At 37.7% G+C, this 20,962-nt stretch overlaps 1 protein-coding gene across 3 annotated transcripts in view; it reads right to left on the bottom strand.

Annotated features, from left to right (window-relative positions):
• GPAM (glycerol-3-phosphate acyltransferase, mitochondrial) overlaps positions 1-20,962 on the bottom strand; it is a 63,129-nt gene that overhangs the window by 17,350 nt on the left and 24,817 nt on the right. Inside the window, exons 1-11 of one of the 3 annotated variants that reach the window (XM_011967531.1) lie at positions 16,321-16,407; positions 15,443-15,540; positions 14,319-14,449; positions 13,106-13,228; positions 10,641-10,714; positions 8,288-8,401; positions 6,372-6,518; positions 5,646-5,742; positions 4,862-4,998; positions 1,539-1,638; positions 1,002-1,214 (exon numbers count right to left, since the gene is read on the bottom strand). In XM_011967531.1, the coding sequence (XP_011822921.1) occupies positions 1,002-1,214; positions 1,539-1,638; positions 4,862-4,998; positions 5,646-5,742; positions 6,372-6,518; positions 8,288-8,401; positions 10,641-10,714; positions 13,106-13,228; positions 14,319-14,420 (1,107 nt within the window). In that variant the 5' untranslated portion in view covers positions 14,421-14,449; positions 15,443-15,540; positions 16,321-16,407. Of the gene's footprint in view, positions 1-1,001; positions 1,215-1,538; positions 1,639-4,861; positions 4,999-5,645; positions 5,743-6,371; positions 6,519-8,287; positions 8,402-10,640; positions 10,715-13,105; positions 13,229-14,318; positions 14,450-15,442; positions 15,541-16,320; positions 16,408-20,962 lie in introns of those variants that run through there. The other 2 variants (XM_011967534.1, XM_011967533.1) reach the window with 2 other exon arrangements.

Below are 20,962 nucleotides of genomic sequence, written 5' to 3'. Positions count from 1 at the left end.
GTGGTAAGCTGGTAAAACCATTCTGATAAAGTGGTTGGCAGTACCTACTAAAGCTGAAAATACATATTTTTTAAGACCCATCAGTTCTTCTCCTAGGTGCATACCCAACAAAATGAATGTATTTGGTCATCGAGAAAAAATATACAAGAATAATTACAGCCAAACATTTTGTTAGCAGTAGAATAAATTATGGTATACTCATACACTGGAATACTACACAGCTATGAGAAGGAATAGACTACATGCAACAATGTGGATGAATCTCACAAACACCTGCTTAAGCAAAGGAAACCAGATGCGTACAGACCACATATTATCCAATTTACGTAAGTGCAAAAATATGCAAAACTAATCCAGTCTATAAGAAATGAAATTAATGATTAACCTTGAGGGGATGATGACAGGAGAAGCACGAGGAGGGTTTCAAAGGTCCTGGTAATATTGTTCCTTGATCTGGGTGCTAGTTGCATAGATGTATTCACTTTGTGATAATTCAAGCTACATGCTTATGATTTATCTACTCTTTTGTAACTATTACACTTCAATAAAAAGGTGTACTGAAAAAGTCATTGCTACTTCTCAATCTGTAGGTGTTTTTGCCACCATGACCTCACAAGTTCTTCACGCCCAATTTAAAATATGCACATATTCATTAAGCCCTGGGGAGAACAAACCACAGATAACCTTCCACAGCAGAGACTGCAACGTGGTGGCAAGTCTTCTCCCACTTCCCAATCCCATGACCAAGGTCGTCACTGATAAATCTAACCAGGTCACTTCTGCCAAGCTCAGGAAAACACCACATAAGCACTACCAATCAAGTTAAAGATAGGGCATGAAAGCTACTCACCGTGCCCATCCAATCACATTTCATACAGTGCTTTAAACACAGGGAGTACCGAAAAAAAATTCTTAGTTAATTCTAAAAGCAAATCTAAATTCTAAAAGTTAAGTCTAAAAGACTTGATAAGCAAAGACGACTTTTGTGTAGGTATCCTTACCAGTTGTTCGCCATTGTAGTGACCTTCGATAATACGATCATAGGAGATTCCAACAGGTATTATCAAGATGTCTGGGATGACATTGGTAGATAGAGTATCTACCACAACTGACAAAAGTCCCGCCCGAGCACAGGAGGTTTTTCCACTCCTAGAACGTGTGCCTTCCAGGAAGATCTCCAAGAATTGCTGCTGTCGAAGTAATTCAACTATATGCTGGGATATAAGAAGAAAGTAAAACACGAATTCAAGACCACTCAACTTAGAATGAGCTCAGAAAAATTAAACCTTTAAAAGTAAAACAGAAAAAACTATAACTTGACTACTGACAAAGTATCTTATTCACACTAATAAAGCAGCTCCTCCAATGCTATATTTTGGTAATAACAACAATAACAACAAAAAATTAACAAACTCGAGATATAATCACTCAAATTTCTCAGAGTAGTGTTTAAAAAATCTCAACTCAAAAGAGTCCTTTTTCCTTCCACCGTGATAACCAACACAACGGCCCTAAGGATAATTAGAGCTCACACATACCCCATGGAGCAAAGCTCTGTAGAGAACATCTTTCCGTCCATCTGGTGTTTCATCGAGCCTTCGTCGTATGAAGAAGCCCCCAAGCTTATGGATCAAAGTACTATAAATTCAGAATGTATGAATTATTTACAAAGAAAAATGTAAAAAGAATACTCACATTCCAAGTTAATTCAAAACATTTGCCAAATGGATACAAGCCCTTATGTGCTGCTTGAGCAGCTGACAGTAAAAATGCAGGCATTTTTTTCATTTTCCACATTATTGACATGTTTCAGTCATTTACATTGTTCATCAGTCTTTGGGATATCACTGTGTATAATGAGCCTCTATTACATCTGTTCCAAGCCAAAAGGAGTTTGTATGACATATTACCCGTAAAAATGATGGTATAGATTTTAAGAGGATTACAGAACACTTCTGAATTTTAAAATCCTGCCCAGGGTCTCAAGACACTGACCCTTAGACATTCTGAAATTTGCCCATGACATCTTTACTACAAAATGAATATGATGTTTATTACGAAAGCTCCTTGGAGGAAATTTTCTCAAATAATTATTGCTTACAAAGGGTCCTTGTGAGACAAAAACAATTTTATCCAACTGAAACCACACATAACCATCTTTCCAAAACACGCAACAAAAATGTGCTTCCTTTGCACACACACAGGCATAAAACAATTCTTTTCCCAACCCCATGTCTCTTTCAACAACACTAATTCTGATATGAAGTTGAAACTAAGTCAATCTTTCCAAACTCACAGTCTCCTATTCTTTTCAAGTAGAGTGATACTAATATAAACATTAATATATATTTTTGGTATCCTCTACAGCAGGAGTCCCCAACCCCAGGGCCACGGACCAATACTGGTCCCTGGCCTGTTAGGAACCAGGCCACACAGCAGGAGATGAGTGGCAGGCAAGCAAGCAAAGCTTCGTCTATATTTACAGCCATTCCCCATCACTTGCATTACTCTCTGAGCTCCGCCTCCTGTCAGATCAGCAGCAACATTAGGTTCTCATAGGATAGGAGTGCAAATCCTACTGTGAACTGCACATCTGCCCATGAGGGATCTAGGTTGTGCATTCCTTATGAGAATCTAATGCCTGATGATCTGTCACTGTCTCCCATCACCTCCAGTTGGGACTGTCAAGTGATTCTACATTATGATGAGTTGTAAAATTATTTCTTTATATATTACAATGTAATAATAGAAATAAAGTGCACAATAAATGTAACATGCTTGAATCATCTCAAAACCATTCTCCCCACCCCCATGGTCCATGGAAATTGTCTTCCATGAAACTAGTCCCTGGTGCCAAAAAGATTGGGGACCACTGCCGTACAGTAAATATAAGGAGGCCACAGTAAGGTGCTGCCAAAGCTTAGCATCACTCTTTGAGAGTAAAACTCTGCAGAATAAAATGAATGAGATGAGCCATCCACAAAAATAACATGTGAGAAGTGGTTTGCGAATGGGTAGACTGCCATGTAACAAAAGAAAGCTGCACAAAAACAGACTGGGTTATCTACAGCCTGCGGTGTCTGAAGGACAGGTGAGCTACACAATCGCTGGCATAGGGTCCATGAAAGGGAAGTTGGATTACAAAAAAATTATCAGTGTTTATTAAGTAGTTCCAAGAAATCCTAGTTGAGAACCAAATGTGAAAGAAAAAGGTACAGGAAATATTCTAATTACAAGAGAAGCAAGGCTTCTCTAGAGCCCCACTGGAACATTCTTCCCTCTAAGTCTGTGCCCACCAGAAACTTCCTGATGACTTTCTAATTCGGTTTCCCAGGTTCCTTGGTTCTGGGAAGAGGTCCCCTGGAGAGCAAACACAGATATTCTAATTCCTGGAAAAGCACATCTACCCTGTAGGATCATATCACACTGTATTACAGCTAGCCGTCTGTCTACATTATCCATTAAGCTATGTGAAGGCAAGGACTATATATTTTATTCTCTCTTGTCTAAAGCACAGCTGGATAAATATCATTGACTGCATGAAAGCATGGCTTCTCTTCAGTTGGTCACAGGAGTCTGGTTAGCTACAGAACTCTGAAAGCCTATAGAACTCTGAGCCAAGGGATTAAGAAGGAGTTCCTTAGACTGTGATACTGAGGACATAGCACACAAAGGTGACAAATGCCATCTTGTGAAGCTCCACCTGCACAACCTGCCAGCCCACTTTCCTTCTAGTCTCTTTCTAAATTCATGCTCCTCTTATCCACTCTCTACCTACACAGTTGACCTTAGAGATGCTTTGTGCTTTCACGTTTGAAACTTTAATTTCCCAAACCAGCTCAACCAGTTCCTCACCAATTCCTTGTTGGTGATCAGACCTACCATCTACCCAGTTTCCTAGCTGGTAAACACCTGGGAATCTTGCTCCTTCCTCTCCCCCTCTATTGAGACCCCATATGGACTAGCATTGGGTCTTATAAATTCAAGCTACTAAATACTTTTTAAATCTATGCCCTCCTGTCCAAAAACAATACTATACTTTTAATTTAAACCTTCATTATCTTCTGCCTGAACTATCCTAATGGAAGCAGAATTGATTTCATTCTTCCGAATCCAGAATGACCTTTCAAAATACAAATCTGAACGTGTCATTTCTCAAGTACGGGACAAACTCTAATCTCCCAGCTTAGAAATTGTTTTGATCTGGCTCTACCTACGCAGCTACCATCTCCAATCTCTGATCCTTCCTAATGCATCCCATATTCCCACCTTACCCAATTGTCCACCACTTCCCAACCATATCATGCTCCTGTATCTCTCCACATTTGCACATACCATTTCCCCTAAATGGAACACATTGAGGAGAACCTCTAAAAAACCTTTCAAAAGGTGAAAACTTCTAAAAGACATCTTTCCCATGATATTGTACTTTTTAAGTGGTTCTAGCTCTACTAAATTATGAGGTCAAAGTAACAGGTATGGTTATCTTTTTATCAATAACCCTTCTCCCACTTCACTGCCCCCTCCCCCACCACACAACTCCCTACTGCTGAGCCTGGTCTGGTAATTTGCTATCTTGCCCTTCTAACTACCTTTTATCCATTTGATAAATAATGCCCATAAAGTTTAGGTAGCCACAGTTCACCAAGTATCCCACATAAAATATATAAATAATGATGATAGTCTTAATGCATTTTTGCACTCTCCACATTTTACACAATAAATATATATCACTTTTATAATAAAAGAAAAAAGGCTAATGTCATCTTTACAATAACATATCGAAAGGTATAATTTAAAAAACAAAAATTCAAAACATAGCCTTTTTAATTCCTTAAATTCCAAAATAAGCTCATCTTACCTGAAGATTGGGATATGGAGATTATTGCCTGAAGCAATGTATGGTGCTTTGATGTTATGGCAGAAGAGAATGAAAGTGAGCAGCAGATAGTCAATATGGGATCTATGAACTGGTAGAAACAGAAGCGGCAAATTCGTCTAGCAAAGGAAAAAATGCCAAGTTTAAAATTCAAATGTAAAATTCAATCATACTTTGCAACTGCATATTTGGCTAGAGTCACTCAAACACTGGCTAATCAGTGACTCACTCTTTAAAAACATTTTCCAATAATAGGAACTTCCTTCAATGTAATACTTTTTGAGCTAAAAATAAAAGCAACTATAACAACAGAAATAAGTTGGGGGAAGAAGAGCAATCAAGAGTTCCAGTTGACTTATACCCTTTCTAAGAAGCAGCTCTACTGATATAAAAAGAGCACAGGTTTTGGAGTCAGACTTGGTCTGTTTGAAATCCAGGACAAGTCACTTATTATCTGCCACTTGAGACAACCTATTTATCTATCTGTGTCTCTATTGCTTCATCTACAAAATAGGGATTGTTCTACCAGATTTTCAGGGTTGTTGCAAGGTAACTTACAAAAGGAATCCTGCATATTGCTGATAAGTACTCCTGTATCCCATTTCTCCTCCCCAAATACACAGCTGCTGAAGTTATCACAAAAGAGGGGAATCTTCCAAATGGGTTGAAATACGTAACAGTACACAAGAGAATATTTCCACAAGAACTCTAAAATCACTCTAGAAATGAGGGGAAAATGGGGTAATAGATTCACAGAAATCCTTGCCTCAGTTGCAGCTTTAACCATCTCAAGTTGACCTTTGTGAATTTGAATGTTCCAAAAGAAGCTGTTGAACAGTTTTAGCAGCACCCACCCAGTCAGTCTGAAACAAAGTACAAACAAAAAAACAACATAAATGAACACACATATATTTTTACATACAAGCATACACAGTTGATTTCTGTCTAAATTTATGGACCTACAACCTAAAATTTCTTGTAAATGACTTTGTGTGTGTGTGCGCACACGCATGCATGTATATCTGAATTGCTGAACTAGAGCTAACTTTATATATATATACTATTACAAAAGTATCCATTTATTATAGACTACAATCATATTTCACTCTAAAAATATTTTATACTGCAGAAGCAAATGATCAAGGTGAATGAATATTTAGTGAGCAGAATGATCCCTCTGATGCACACAAACCACTGCTTTTATGACTCGGATATGTGAAAGTTGATTCACAACTAGTCTAGATGAGCAGATGTTAGTAGTAATACATTGGCTGCTATCAATTAACAGAGATGAAGGCACCTTCAAGCCTACCACAGTGCTACTTTGCATGAAAGCTGAAGAAGAATTTAGGAAGAGTTTAATTTAATATCAGGATTCATTGAAACATCTTTTGGACAAAGAGAACTGTGCTAGGAAAGTTTAATAATTCAGTCTTATTTGCTCAAATCAGCATGGGTGTGATTGAAAGCTTTTTGTCTGGCCTTTTAATACCTGATCATTGCCGGTGAGACAGTGGCAACCATTTCTTGAAGAATCCTTTTAGCTTTCTTTTTCATTTTGTTAACGGCTTTTGATTGCTGCTGGGCAGAACCGTCAGGGTTTAATTCAGCAGCCACTTCTGCAATTGCCTCTTGTACTCTGGTATGAAAATGGAAAAAGAGACAATGTAACTGGTTCTATACTACATTCTGTATTCAGTATTTTCTAAACTGCAGCTGTAAATCACAAAACAAAATATATGTTCTCTTTAAAATGTGGCAACATGAAAGAATAAGCTCAAGCTAGAAGTGCTCTTTCTGGCTGTCTACTAAATATTAAGAGTATTATATTCCTAAATCAAAGAATCTCTGAGGAATCTGGAAAGTGGACTTAAGAATTTAATTCAAATTTACTGGGTGACAACTATGTGCATTTGAATGTTCCCACTGAAGTGTGAGGGACACGAAATTGTACTCTAGCAGAAGAGAGAAAAAGAAAGGTTATCCCTTTAGGCATATAATTCAGAGGAACCCAAAAGTCTACAACCAAATTAATGTGTGATTTTTCTTTTGAAGACTTAATTTACTTTTAATTTGTATTCTGACTCCATTAGTAAAAATATATGTAAAACTCTGGGAGGGACCAAAAAGGGACACAAATATTTACAAAATTTTTCAACTCAAACCAGTAGTTTTTAAAAGGCACAGCTCAAGATCAAAAGAGCACAGCACGGAATCATAAGCAGTGAGATAAAAGGAAACATTTAATCCAGTTTTATAAATCTTCCAGCTGACTTAAGGGAGAAAGTATGAGGTTCAACCTCCTTAAACCACTTCTAACATCCCAGTTACTAGTCAAAACATCTGTATGAAACAAATATACTTAAAGGTTTTAACAAGAAAACAGAATATATAATAACCTAAGAGTTTCAAATAATTGTGTTTTATCCCACTGGTGTTGATTTTAGACTAGTGAAGTACAGCAAAATTCCACACAGCCCCATAATTCACTAATACAAAAAGACCAATACCACAGGACACTGATGCCCTCCAAGTCTATTCCCCAAAAAGCATTCATTGCATTCTGGCCAGGAATGTTTCTACAAGTCATTACCATGACAGATGCACCTCCATTATCAACTACTCACTCATCCATTCGAAAAGTATCTCTTGAGTACATACTATGTGCCAGCATTGTTCAGGCCTTAACAAACGTAACGAAGAGTCTACAAATGACACTTGTGAATTCAAAGCAGCCTTTTAATTCACCCTGATCTCCTGCTCCCCAAATCCAGGTAGATCTCTAAAACTGGCCACACCAATGAGACCAGTACTCTAGAATCAATACGCTAGAGTATGGAAGTTTGGAATACCTTCACCCTAACTCCCATACTCTAGAATATTTATTTCCCCATTCCACCTGAGTTCCAATCAGTCTTTCCTATTGTAAGCAAGCTCCTGTGAGAGCAAAGGCAGTATCTCATTCTGTTAAGATTTCTAGCAATGACTTTCTAGTATAAGAAAGTGTACCTAGGTACTCAGGAACTGGCAAAAATATCAAATTCACTTCTCTTTTGGCTATAAAATAGGAAATTCAATGTCTCCAACATTTATATTACAGAAAACAGAGAATTCTGGAAATATGTGCATCTCTGAACTTCTATTTGCCTTTCATGTTTTAGAAACCCATTTGATTATTAATCCGTAACACAAGACTACTATTCCCACATGGCACTGTCACCAAAGCATCTATTGCCTGCCTTTCTTTAGTTTCCTTTGGAGCTTAACATTTAATGTTTGGAAATGTGAACACTTCTTGAGACACAGTCTCAGAGAAACTAAAGGTTACTAAGGAGAATTACTTCCCCCTCCCACTCCTACCGCCCATCCCTGCCATTTCCCACCTTTACACCTGTGTCCTGCCCTTACCTACTGCTGTTCAGCACATTTTCAGTCACATTGGTGGCAAACATGCCCTTATGCACATCTCGCTCTTGAATAAAAAGAACATAAGAAAGGCGTCTTGCAAGCCATCCCCGGTGTCTGTGAAAATGATTTAGCAGAGAAGTATTAGAGGTAAATCTAAAACAAGTTGCTTAAATCATAAACTAATTTTCCACCCATAAAAACAAAGCCTAATGTCATCCATTTCTGAGATTTAGGGTTCTCCTACAGCAAATTCTCCTTAGTAGTTCAGAATGCTGTGCAGCCAATTTTATTCACGTACTCTCAGCTAAAATTGAAACTTGGAATTTGTGTATTAACGTTTGAATAGTGTTACTGTACTGAATAACCCTAATATGAAAACAAAAGAAATAAGAACATCTGGTTTTATTAATACCATTAAAAAGGCAAAAATGTTTAATGCTATATATAAGCTATATCTATTCTAATAAACCATACAGTTTATAATTATAGATAAATTTAGAAGTCTTTTCCTACGATTAAAGGCTAACTTTTTGTTACTGTTATAGTTTTTGTTTTTTCCTAAGATAATTACTGACTAATTGAATTGACAAGGCTGATCAGTTGAAAGAAGTCAAGCATGATCTAAATATCTGTACTCTGGGCTAACAAAGGCAGAATTTTTCACTTTTTTTCCCCTTCACATTTTAAATATACCTGAGGGATAGAATATATTCCTGTCAGTTACAAATTACTATGAGGTATTTAGATGGGAGGATGGAGAGACAAGTTTCAGAATAAGAATGCTACAAGCTTTCATTATGTAATAATTTGAAACCATTTGTAATGATTACATGATATCGCATTATCAATTCATTAACTCTGAAAAGACCCAGAATGCCCTCAATTCTGGGCAAAGAAAAAGTAACTTGAGAGAGAACTGTTTATGAATCACTTATTTCTTCACCTCTCCTTACTGCCATTCTCTTTTTCTTCCTCCTTTGTCTAAATCTTCCAAAAATTTGGCCCAATATATTAAACATTAATCCTAAACTCTTCCTTCAGCCAATATTTTCAGAAATATTATTGGAATGTACAAAGTCCAAGCTCTCTATGTAATCCCTTTGCAACTGACTGAAAGAATTGTGTGTGTGTATGCACATGTGCATGAGTGTGACAGTGACCGAGTGTGTGACTCTGTACGTGAATGTGTAAAAATGTTTTAGGCTTTGCTTCATTTAATACACAGAAGAACTAAATAGCTGAACATGCAGCTTATTTCGCTGAATAGTTTCATACTGCTTAGTCATCACGGCAAACGCAATTTTCCTTAACTGTCTCTAATTGAGGGCAAGAAACAAACCTCTTGGCTTTCTATATAAAATATCTACTTAGATAAGGAAGACTCTATGAGATCCCTTTTCTTAGGATCTTATCATCTTATCAAAAAAAATTCAATGGACCAAAGTCTCTCCCCTCTTTTTTAAATTTAAATTTAAATGTACATTTAAAAAAGGGAGAGAGACCAGCAGCCTGGGAATGATCTGCTCGTCTTAGACTTCAGTTCTATTTTTTAAAGTTTACTATATATGCAAGTATTATCATTCTCATATTTGATCTAATCATCAAATTATGAGAAGTAATATAAGGGCTTCAAGTAGTTGATTTCTTGCACTAATTTTCATAGAATTTCAAGTATTTCTCATCATCTGAGCCTATCTGCCTGCCTACTCCAGGTATCTATTTTTAGAATTACAAGGACTGCTAGCATTTGGCTACTGATTCTCTTGCCTCACAGACACTCACACAACCTTTCGACCCTCCTTCCTTGTCCCCTGGCCTAGAGTCAGATAAAACAAAGACCCTTTTCTCTCACCCTGGTGCTTACAAGCCTATCCCCATATGCCTAGAGATTTTAAGAATCCTAAGTCAAGTCTTGGGTAAACAATAACTCAAACAACATTTGCTCAATACAGAAAATGTCTTCTAACACCCTACAGATTGGGCAGATTTCAGTAATTTATACTTTTTTTAAAGTATTAAATAGTCATAATAAATCATAAGAGATTCAAACCTACCAGTCTCCTCAGACAAATGTTTCCCACATTTTGGCATACTTCATATGCAAAATCAATATAAGTCAAAAAAGTGACATCTACACTCCCCTGAAAATATTTGTAAGTACACAAGTGGTAACAGTAATAGTTCTCTCTGTGGCTATACTGCTTCCAATTTTCAGATAATGTCTGTCTCTTGTGTTAGAAACTCATATTCTATTAACTCTCAATAACGCAAAGCAACTCAGCTTAAAGTGTATTAACTGATTATTATTAAGTTTTTCTTTGCAGATGTATTAAACCAAGAAATTTATTTTTACCTTGTGTGAGTTTCATTGATATAAATAACATTCCGCAAACCCAAAGACGGGATACTGGGGTTGAAAAATCTGTCCTATATGAAACAAAGTAAATGTAGACATAAATAAACAACTAGATTGATGAAGAGCTCTCATTACAAGTTCTTGATGACTTTAATATCAAGCATAAAAACAGACATTGCCTCAAAAATCTAAGTGAAGAAAAAAGTTTTATTGAAAAGTACTTTTTAGCCTTCAAAGGAAGTCATAAACTCAAAATTAATCTTTAAAATCTTAAAACCAGCCCAGTGCAGTGGCTCACACCTGTAATCCCAGCACTTTGGGAGGCTGAGACAGGCAGATCACCTAAGGTCAGCAGTTTGAGATCAACCTGGCCAACATGGTGAAATTTCAACTCTACTAAAAATATAAAAATTAGCTGGGCGTGGTGGTGGGCATCTGTAATCCCAGCTACTTGGGAGGCTAAGGCAGGATAATTGCTTGAACCTAGGAGACGGAGGTTGCAGTGAGCCAACACAATGCCATTGTACTCCAGCCTGGGTGACAAAGCAAGACTCCGTCTCAAAACAAACAAACAAAAAACCGACAAACAAAAAAAAAAACACCTTAAAACCAAAGGAAATAGTACCCCTTCCTGCTTGACTCCTCATCTCCACCCTGAAAGAAGTGAAGCTACAAGAATGTCAGAGATTTCAGGTTTCCCAAAATACAAAGACCATGCTAAGGACCATGCAGTTATTGTTGCTTACTAAATCTCCCAAAAATCCTGACACATAAGAGTTATCACCATTTTCTAGGTGAGAAACTAAGGCTGGCAGAGGTTTAGGATTCAATCTTATGTCTTGATTTAAAGAGTATGGTCTTTCTATTACACCCAAATAACTGTCCACTTAATGAGAAATCGCATGTCTACTGGTCACCATCTTTACATGTGATCTTAAAAGATAATCCAGAGATAGCTTTGCTGAAAAGACAGTCTATAGTTTTATCAATATGGGCAAAAAGGTAACTGTTCCACACTAAAATGCTGAAAAAGCACAGTGTTCCCTCAACAAAAAATATAAAAACACTTAAGTGTAATCTCTTTAAAGGAAAGGAAAATAGGATTCCAGAGAAAAGATAGCAAATATCATAAAGTTACCAAAAAAACATTTTTAAGCAAATTATTTTAAATGATCCTGTCATGGAAGTAATTCAAGATCAAGTTCAACTCCATCAGGTACTCTAGTAGGGCAAAAATCACTTGTCTGTTGTACCATCTACCCTTACTCCAAACCATCACCACCACCAAATATAGTCTCTGACTTAAGAACACTTTGCAGTTATTGTTTTAAGCATTCAAAATTAGAATCAGACTAGATATCAGATTTAAAAAGAAAATGACATTCTGTTTAAATCTTGATTTCAAGTGGCCTATTAATCTGAACTAGCCTTACTCCTAGGCCAGAAATTTCTGTGATCCTTGAATTCTACCAAATTCTTGCAACAAAGTACTTGTGGTTTAAAAGAAGCAATATTTATAACAAGACGTTCTTCAGCAGACCTGAACATTTAACATAAACTGCTTGGGTTCCACACAAATCTCTCCCATGTTAGTAAATCCCTTTAGATCAGACTCAGAATTCTACTTTCTGCCAAGCCAACCTTGAGCAGAAAATTCACACAGCACAATTACCTAGCCACACAAGTGCAACCTCTATAAACGGCAGGCACTTAAACGGCAGAATTTCTACATCCTGGTAACTGGATCCCAGAGAAAGCTTAACATCAAGAAATGACTTTTAAAAGGCAATTCTACTGCCTTCGAACACAACCACATGAAATTCTATGTTCCTGTGCTAACTTGTCCTTCTCTTCAACCACCACCGAAAACATACCTCTCACCCACTCAACTCTTCTCAAAGACTACACTGTAATGCAAAAGATATTGCATGGCTTGTGTTTTTTCACCAAAATACAATCAACAAACCCATATACACTCTCTTAAATCTTCATTCTAACATTTTAGTGACAATCCTTCACCATCACAAAGTCAACAGACACCTTCCATTAGCAAAGGCTCAGAGCAAAGTCACAGCTTTAACTTCTTACTCTGTCCCATTATCTCTTTCTTATCTTGCTAGGATTTTAATGTTAAGTGCTAAAGTTCAACAACTAAAACTTCATGAAGGTTCCCACTAACTCCTTTGAAGACTTAACTGAAAGTAAGATCTACTCTTCCGCTTAAAATCCTACTAAAACCTCAAAAGAACTAGAATGTTACCCGGTATCAATTATGGGACCAATATTTACTGAATAAATGAATGGAAACAAAAAGTGTGTCAACATCTTTACTTGAAATATTTAGTTCATAAACATGGGTCTCTGTTCTGAAAGTGAATTTAGTCCAATAAGACCGCCTACTACAAAGTTGGAAATCTTATTTTATGCTGAGTATTAAGGTCCATAAGCAGTAAGGTTCTTACCCAGCTCTGGGGAGTGCAGGAGTAACAACATCTTCCAACAAATGGCCTTTTCCGACTCATTAGGCTTTCTTTCCATTTTAAAGTTGCAGATCTGAAGACAGTAGGTCTAAAACCACACTCACCCTGATAAATATTAAGGAAAAAAAATAGTTTATAAATGGCAAGAGAATACTTGTCTACTTGATCTCAAAAACTACTTTGGACAGAAGAAAAACTTCTGGCATATTCGGAGTGATTTTCATTTAAGTACTCCCTCCATGATCAACACTTGGATAAAAGCTTACCACATAAGCAAACGTTGAGCACCCAAGCATAGTAACAGCTACACACTAAAAGCAGTATTCAAAAATTTAAAAACTAAATTGTAGAAGGTCAAACAGACTTCTGATAGCAAGATAAATAAATTCAGACTCCGGGATCTCTAGTCTAACAATTAACCTTACCCCCTTTTAAATCACACAGTCCCACTACAGAACATGAAGGCCTTACATAGTGAGCAAGTTTTTATAATTTTACTTTAAATTTAAAAAAAAGGTAAACTTATATAACATTCCTTTATCTTATTAAGGGAACTTAAAGACTAGAATTTAAATTATAGCTATGCTGTTCAATTAGTGTCAAACCTTGCTCTTCTATTCTAAAAATGCTTAACTTTGAGCTCAGTTGCTCAAATCTCTGTTATACAGATATAACATTCTCAAAATTAAGCAAGAAAAAAAAAACCCACTATTTTTTATATAAAGACAATTGAGATAATATTTAAAATACATCATGTTATACTGAAATAAGAAAAACAATCCAAGAAAATGTATGCCTTTTGGGTTGAATTCATACTATACATTCCTATTTTTAATTTTTTAAAGTTTATTTCTATTATAAAATTCATGCTTTTTAAGTATAACTCATGGAAAGTACATACCAAGAGAAAGAAAAAAAAAAAAAATTTCTTACCCAACCCAAAACTACTATGTTTTTTTCCTATGCAAAATGATTGTTTCATTTTCTAACATCATCAGTGTACATTAATTTCCTAACCATTTTTTCTTCCCAATATAATGCCATAAAAATTTTTATTAGGCTTCATAAACTTACCAGTTTCTGTAGCTATTAATCTCGACGTGATACTATGTTGCTGCCAGTATGTGCACCTTCACAAACACCACTGAAGTGAACATTTTTAGCCTGAATGCTTTTAACGCTATCCTAAACTTACCCATTCCTCACTTGTGTGCTTACATCGACCAACACTGTATTCTGATGAATTCGGCAGATAAGAAACATCTATTGTACCAAGGGTCAGTGCAGATTCATCCATGTCACAAAGTGTAATTCCCAAATCATGTGCTATAAAAAATAAGTACCACTTAAATTAACAAGGAATCAAAAGAGTAAATACCAGAACTCAAAATTCTGATTTCTACATTACTTTGCTCCATAATGGGATAGCAAATGAACTGATAGACTTCTACCATGTTGAGTCACAAGGTAAAAACTGACTTTGATGTGTTTATATGAACACAGTTAGGCGGCCCTGACTAGAAAAAAAAAAAAAAAATCAGCATTTGCATTCTAAGACTTCCTGAATATATAAGGATACAACATTGTATCCTTTGTATACACACAAAACAGCTACGAATAGTATCCAAACAAAATATAGTATCCAAACAAAATGGTTTCCAAACAAAATAGCTATGAATTGTATCCAAACAAAATAGCTATGAACAGTCATTTGCAAGTGAAAATAAGAGCTTATTTTTATTTCGTTTTTGTTAATAATTGAATAGTTCCTGGCAGAATGAAGGCATGTTTATTTAATTAAGGCAATTAGGGCACCCCTTAAGTTCCCCTACTTAAATTGAATTAAGATTTTAATTTTCTTGTGATGTCCTAAAAGAAACATTTTCACTTTTAATACAAAGGTAATACAAAGCTACAAAGCTCTGAAAGAAAAGCACACTATTTTGAAATATCTGATGTATAAGTTTTCATCCTTTTCGATAAGCTTTTTTCCACCCTAAGGAAAAAGGTTCACTAAGAGTAAACTCCTAAAATAGATATTAACCCCAAATAGAAAAACTTTCAAACATAGTCTCTAGCCTTAAATTATTTTTGATTTTGCCTGTTTCTCACCTGGCCTAAAATTATTCCTTTAACATCCTGAAAGGTCATGTCTAGATTAATAGTGTTCCTTTGGAAGGCATATTCCAATCTCTTCACAATCCCCACATGGGTTTGCTCCAGTCACTGCTATTCTCGGCATAACCACCTATGTCCTTAACAATTTAACATAAGTACAATCTAACATAACAGGCTAGGGGAGAGAATAAACCAATGCACCTGGGATGAAAGTTCTTCTGTTTCATAACATAAAACTTCAGGACTCAGCTATCAGTTTCGGGTGCAGAATGTCCATACAACAGGGGAGCCGCTGCTGCCTGAGAAAACGAAGTGAAGAAGGGATGAGGAGAGGACAAAGAGGCTCGCTTGTGTCAATAGGAGGTCCACGTTTTGCACTTCCTCCCTCCCCACAGTTCGCTCAAGGTCAAGGAGTAATAAAGAAGCAATACCCCAGAGGCACCAGCCAGCATGCGCTGAGGGAAGCTGACTGGAGGATCTGAAAAGGACAGAGGCTGGAAGACCAGCTCTGAGGTTTAAATCTTCCACTGCTTACCATCTGTGTGATTGTTTTATTACCATAAGCTGGTTAACTTCTATGCCTTGGTTTCCCCATCTGGAAAATGGGCAGAATGATAGCTCTTACCTCCTGGGTTGCTGAGAGGACTGAATAACATAAACAAAGGGTCTAAAACAGTGTGTAACACACAGTGAGCGCTCAGTCCAATCAATGGTGACGCTGTCATTATCTCCAGCATACCGGCTGCTTTCAGAGCACCCCTTGCTGCCTCAGTGTCCCCCAGGGACCCAAGCAGGCTGGCTGGCGGCGCCTCCGCGCGTGCAGATGCTTAGGGGACTGAGTCCATAAGGACTCCTTCCAACCCAGGGGAACCCATGCCCCAGTCTGGTCCCCCTAGGAGAGATGAATCCTGCCCCCACCCCTGCACGAGCCCGACCCATTTCTCAGGGAGAAGCCCTGAGCTCGGGGTCGGGGAAAAGGGGACACGACTGCCCCAGCAACTTGCAGGTCCCGCACCAGCTCCACGCACTCCCGGCCAGAGCAGCCTCTCGCAGCCCACAACTGCTCTCGCAGTTCGCACCCTAGCAGCTCCGGCTTCGGCTGCTGCAGCAGCCCGCACTTCAAGTCCCGGCCAATGCCTGCTGCAATGGCGCACCATGATGACGCAACCGGCGCGTGGAATTGACGCAGGCCACCGGCGAGCCAGCGCCGGGGGCGGGGCCCGGCCTGCGGGTCTCGGGGAGCGTGCGTGGATCCGAGGGTGAAATGTGTGTACTCGGCTGTGCGTGCCTGTGTGTGGCTAAAGATAGTGTGTGAGCGCCCGGACAGATGGTTACACTGCCTAGGCCATGCGTGTGTGAGTGTGTGTGGGTACCTCATTCTGCTTTGTGTGAATTCAGCTTATCTGGGAGCTTGTCCCTCTTCCAGGCTTTGTTGGGAATGTGCGCGTGGGCTATCAGGTTATGTGTGTGGTCTGAATTTTTATGAGATCTGTAAGACTATGTAGGATTTATTACGAATGGGAGAGGCAGGGATTGCAAATGGCCATGCTGTGTAATTTCTACAAAAGTGGCTGAGTGCCTTTTCCTTTAAGGAGGAGAATGAGATATGTAAAGAAGCAAATAAGGTTTGTAGGATAAAAAGCCTGAGTTAGGAGAAATAAGGACTTTTTTCCCCCTTTGGACTATATGTTGCACACCATAGTGAATATAGTAAATAATGTATTATACAATTCAAAATCGCTAAGAGTACTTTTCAAAAGTTCTCACCACAAAAACAGAAGTATTTGAGGTGGATATGTCAATTAGCTTGATTCAGTTATTCCACATTGTATTAAGTCATAACATTGATTTGTACCCCCTAAATATATGCAACTATTTAGTTAATTTAAAATATAATTTTAAAAAAATGACTTGAAAGAGTCTGAGTTGAAGTTGGCCTACCTTTAGCCCTTGGAACAAAATAACACTGACCATGAAGTTCTTTCACAATACTTGTCATGCCATTGGCAAGGCCAATGATTATCAAGAGCATTAACAATTTAGAAGGAAAAATAACCTTTTTTATCCGGGGGGTGGTGGCACACATCTATAGTCCCAGCTACTCAGGAGGCTGAGGTGGGAGGATTGCTGGAGTCTGGTAGGCAAGGGGTTGCAGTGAGCCAAAATTACACCACTGCACTCCAGCGTGGGCAACGAGACCCTGTCTCGAAATATAATTATAATAAATAAACTTTTACATGCACTCAAGCAACAAACATTAAGTATGAACTAGGATCTGGGAATACAAAGATGATTAAGGCATATGCCCTTCCCTCAAGCCTCTGCTGCCAGTCCTTGTCCCTCGTATACTCACTAATCCTAATCCCCTATTCAATACAAATCTTCGTGCATATCCACCTGGAAAAAAATCATCTACAGCCCCTCATAGGACAAATGCCTGAGCCTGGAACACAATAAGGCCTCCACAGAGAGGCCTCTGCTATTCCCTCTTCTCCAGCAGAAGCCTTTTACTTCCTCTCTGGTTGTTCTTAGACAAGCCATGGGCACTCATCCTCTTAATTCTGCTTATACAGTTCTCCCTGAAACTCCACAGTTCCTTCCTGAACTAGTTCTTCAAGCCTTCCCTAATCTCTCCAGCCCTCAGTAACCACACTCTCCTGTGACATCTCAAATATGTACTACAATACCACACCCTGGATCTTTCTCAATTTCTGTCAACTCTTCTAGAAGATTACAAACACATTATGTCAGTGACTTGCCTCAGTCTCTTAGTTAACACCAAAGTCTCTTGTTGTATAGTAAGCACTCAGTACTTATTGGGGCTAAGGAACAATAAAAAAAAATCCTTCTCTTGAATTTTTCATGCCTCTGTGTATAAATCTTGAACTTTCTTATGCCTCTGTGTATAAATCCACCCCAAAATGCAAATGTTCTCCTCTTTTGCAACAATCAAAAACAATGGGAGTTTATATTCATATTTTTTAAAAGATTTTGAGCTTCTTGAGGTCAAAGACCCTGTCTTTATTCAACCCACACACATAATCTTAGCAATAAGCACACACTTAAATACTCAAGCACTTTATGCTAACTAGAGAAAGATGAATTTTAATCCCCAAACATTATGAAATTTTGTATACAGGTTATTGGCCCATGACAAGGAAAAAAAGAAAGAAGGGAGAAAATAGGGGAAAGTATTAGGGTTTGAAGTAACTACTAAAGAGAAAGTAACAACAAATTCACTAGAGAGAATACCACAGGAGTTTTAAAATGTAAGCCAAAGGGAAAAATGGATCATCTTACATAAAATTCATTTATAGGCAACTCTTCGGTAATGCCTGTTTGTTGCACAGTCATTACTGAGAAGCTGATGTACATTGCAATGTCAGGTGTTTCATGTTACTTAACAATTGTTTTGGAAACAGGTGACACCCTTGGCAATCTGTTTTATGAAGAGAGCCACAGTAATTTATAGCAATCCAGTCTAGCCAGCTAAGATGGAGCAACAGGACTGAATTTACTCTCCTGCCTAAAACAACTAAAAACAAAAACAAGCAGGCGTTTATAAGACAATGACTGACTTTAAACATTGTGCTGGACAGTGGTCCTTGAGGAGGGAAAACAAATGAGGTGGCCCTATGATTGCCTTGATTTACTAACTAGAGGGAGCAGCACAAAAGAGGTAGGCAGACTCCCTGAGTTGAGGAGATGGAACTGGGAGAGCAGGGAGGCCAAAGCAGCTGGAACTGGGAGTTGTATATCAGCAAGGAGAAAGCTACACAGGGAAAGAAGGAGCTGTGGAGATCTACAACAGATCTCACTCCAGTCTTCTGCTTATTAGAGCATGTGTGTGAGGAAGCTACCTAAGGGCAGGAAATAATCATGTATGAACAAAAGAGAGAGCAAGTACTAAAGCTTGCATAGGGTAGGAAATTAATTCTGCTCCCACAAGGCAGAGTAGAAAGGTACCCAGCTGAACCTACAGGATCAGAAATAGTGCCTGATCCTGGCACCCACACTGGAAAACCTCATAACTCACAATTCAAATGGTTTTGCTTCAGTAGTGGGGCAAAAGTAGCCCTAATGTAAAAGCTACTCTGATTCTATCTAAGAAATCTTAAAAGCCAGCCACCAAAGGATTAAGCTGTTTTTAAGAACAAAGTGTCCGAGAGCAAAGCACAAGAATATTTACAGTAAATTAAAAATAACCAACACCTAACAAGGTAAAATTTGCAACATCTGGAATCCAATCAGAATTATCAGGCATGCAAAAAGAAGCAGGAAAGTCATAAGAAAAAAAAATCAATGAATTGAAAGCATCCCAGAAATGACAGATAAAATAAGAGAACAAGGACATTAAGAAAGTAATTATGACTGTACTCAATGTGTTCAACAAGTAGAAAAAATAAACTGAGCATGGGAAGTAGAGATGTGAAAAATCTTAAAAAAAAAAAAAAAAAAAAGGACAAACATCTAGGAGATAATAAAACCACTATCTGAGATTTTTAACATGCTAACACACACATACACACACACACACACACACACACGGGATTAATAGGTTAGACATTACTAAAAAAGAAACAGTAAAAAACTTGACGGGAGGATAAGGCAGGAGAATGGCGTGAACCCGGGAGGTGGAGCTTGCTGTGAGCCGAGATCCTGCCACTGCACTCCAGCCTGGGTGACAGAGCGAAACACAGTCTCAAAATAAATAAATAAATAAACAAACAAACTTGAAAGCATTGTGATAGAAACTATCCAAAATGAAACACTGAAGGAAGAAAAATACTGAAAGTAACAGAGTATCAGTGAGCCTAGTATACATGCAATTGTAGTCCCTGAAGAAAATGAGAATTATGACGTAAGAATAGATTAGGGAGGACAGAAAAAAGTATTTGAAGGAATAATCGATGAAAACTTTCCAAATTTGACCAAAACTATAAACTCATAAACCCAAAAAGCTCAACAAACTCAGTAGAAACATGAATAAAACCATACCAAGAAACATCACGATCAAAATGCCTGTGACCACTGATAAAGAGAAAATCTTAAAAGCTATCAGAGATTTAAAAAAAAAAAATAGACATTACCGTACAGAGGAACAAAGATAAGAATGACAACAGATTTCACATCAGAAAAATGCAAACCAGAAGGTGGTGGAGCAGCATCTGAAGTACTGAATGAAGAACCTATCAATCAGGAGTTCTTCTATATTAATATATAATATGTACATTTTATATGCTTTATATATATATATATCAAAATAAAACAAAATAAAAACATATTTTGACATCAAATTGCCAAAAGAATTCATCACCAGCAGGCTAGTTCTATAAGCAATGTTAAAGAAAGTCTTTCAGGCAAAAAAAAAAAAAAAAAAATGCTATCAGATGGAATTCTGAATCTATGCAAAGGAATTAAGAGCTTAAGAAACCATAAATATGTAGGTAAATGATTTTTCTTATTTTTAAAACCCTTTTATTTTAATTTATTTTATTTTATTTTTGAGATGGAATCTCACTCTGTCACCCAGGCTGGAGTGCAGTGATACAGTGGCGTGATCTCGGCTCACTGAAACCTCCTCACAGGTTCAAGCAATTCTCATACCTTAGCCTCCTGAGTAGCTGGGATTACAGGCACCCGCCACAATGCACGGCTAATTTTTTTCTGTATGTTTAGTAGAGTTGGGGTTTCACAATATTGCCCAGGCCGGTCTCGATC

The sequence above is a fragment of the Mandrillus leucophaeus genome, unplaced genomic scaffold, assembly GCF_000951045.1.
Source record: "Mandrillus leucophaeus isolate KB7577 unplaced genomic scaffold, Mleu.le_1.0 Scaffold80, whole genome shotgun sequence".
Classification (NCBI taxonomy): Eukaryota; Metazoa; Chordata; class Mammalia; order Primates; family Cercopithecidae; genus Mandrillus; species Mandrillus leucophaeus.
This window is presented reverse-complemented; position numbering and strand designations above follow the sequence as displayed.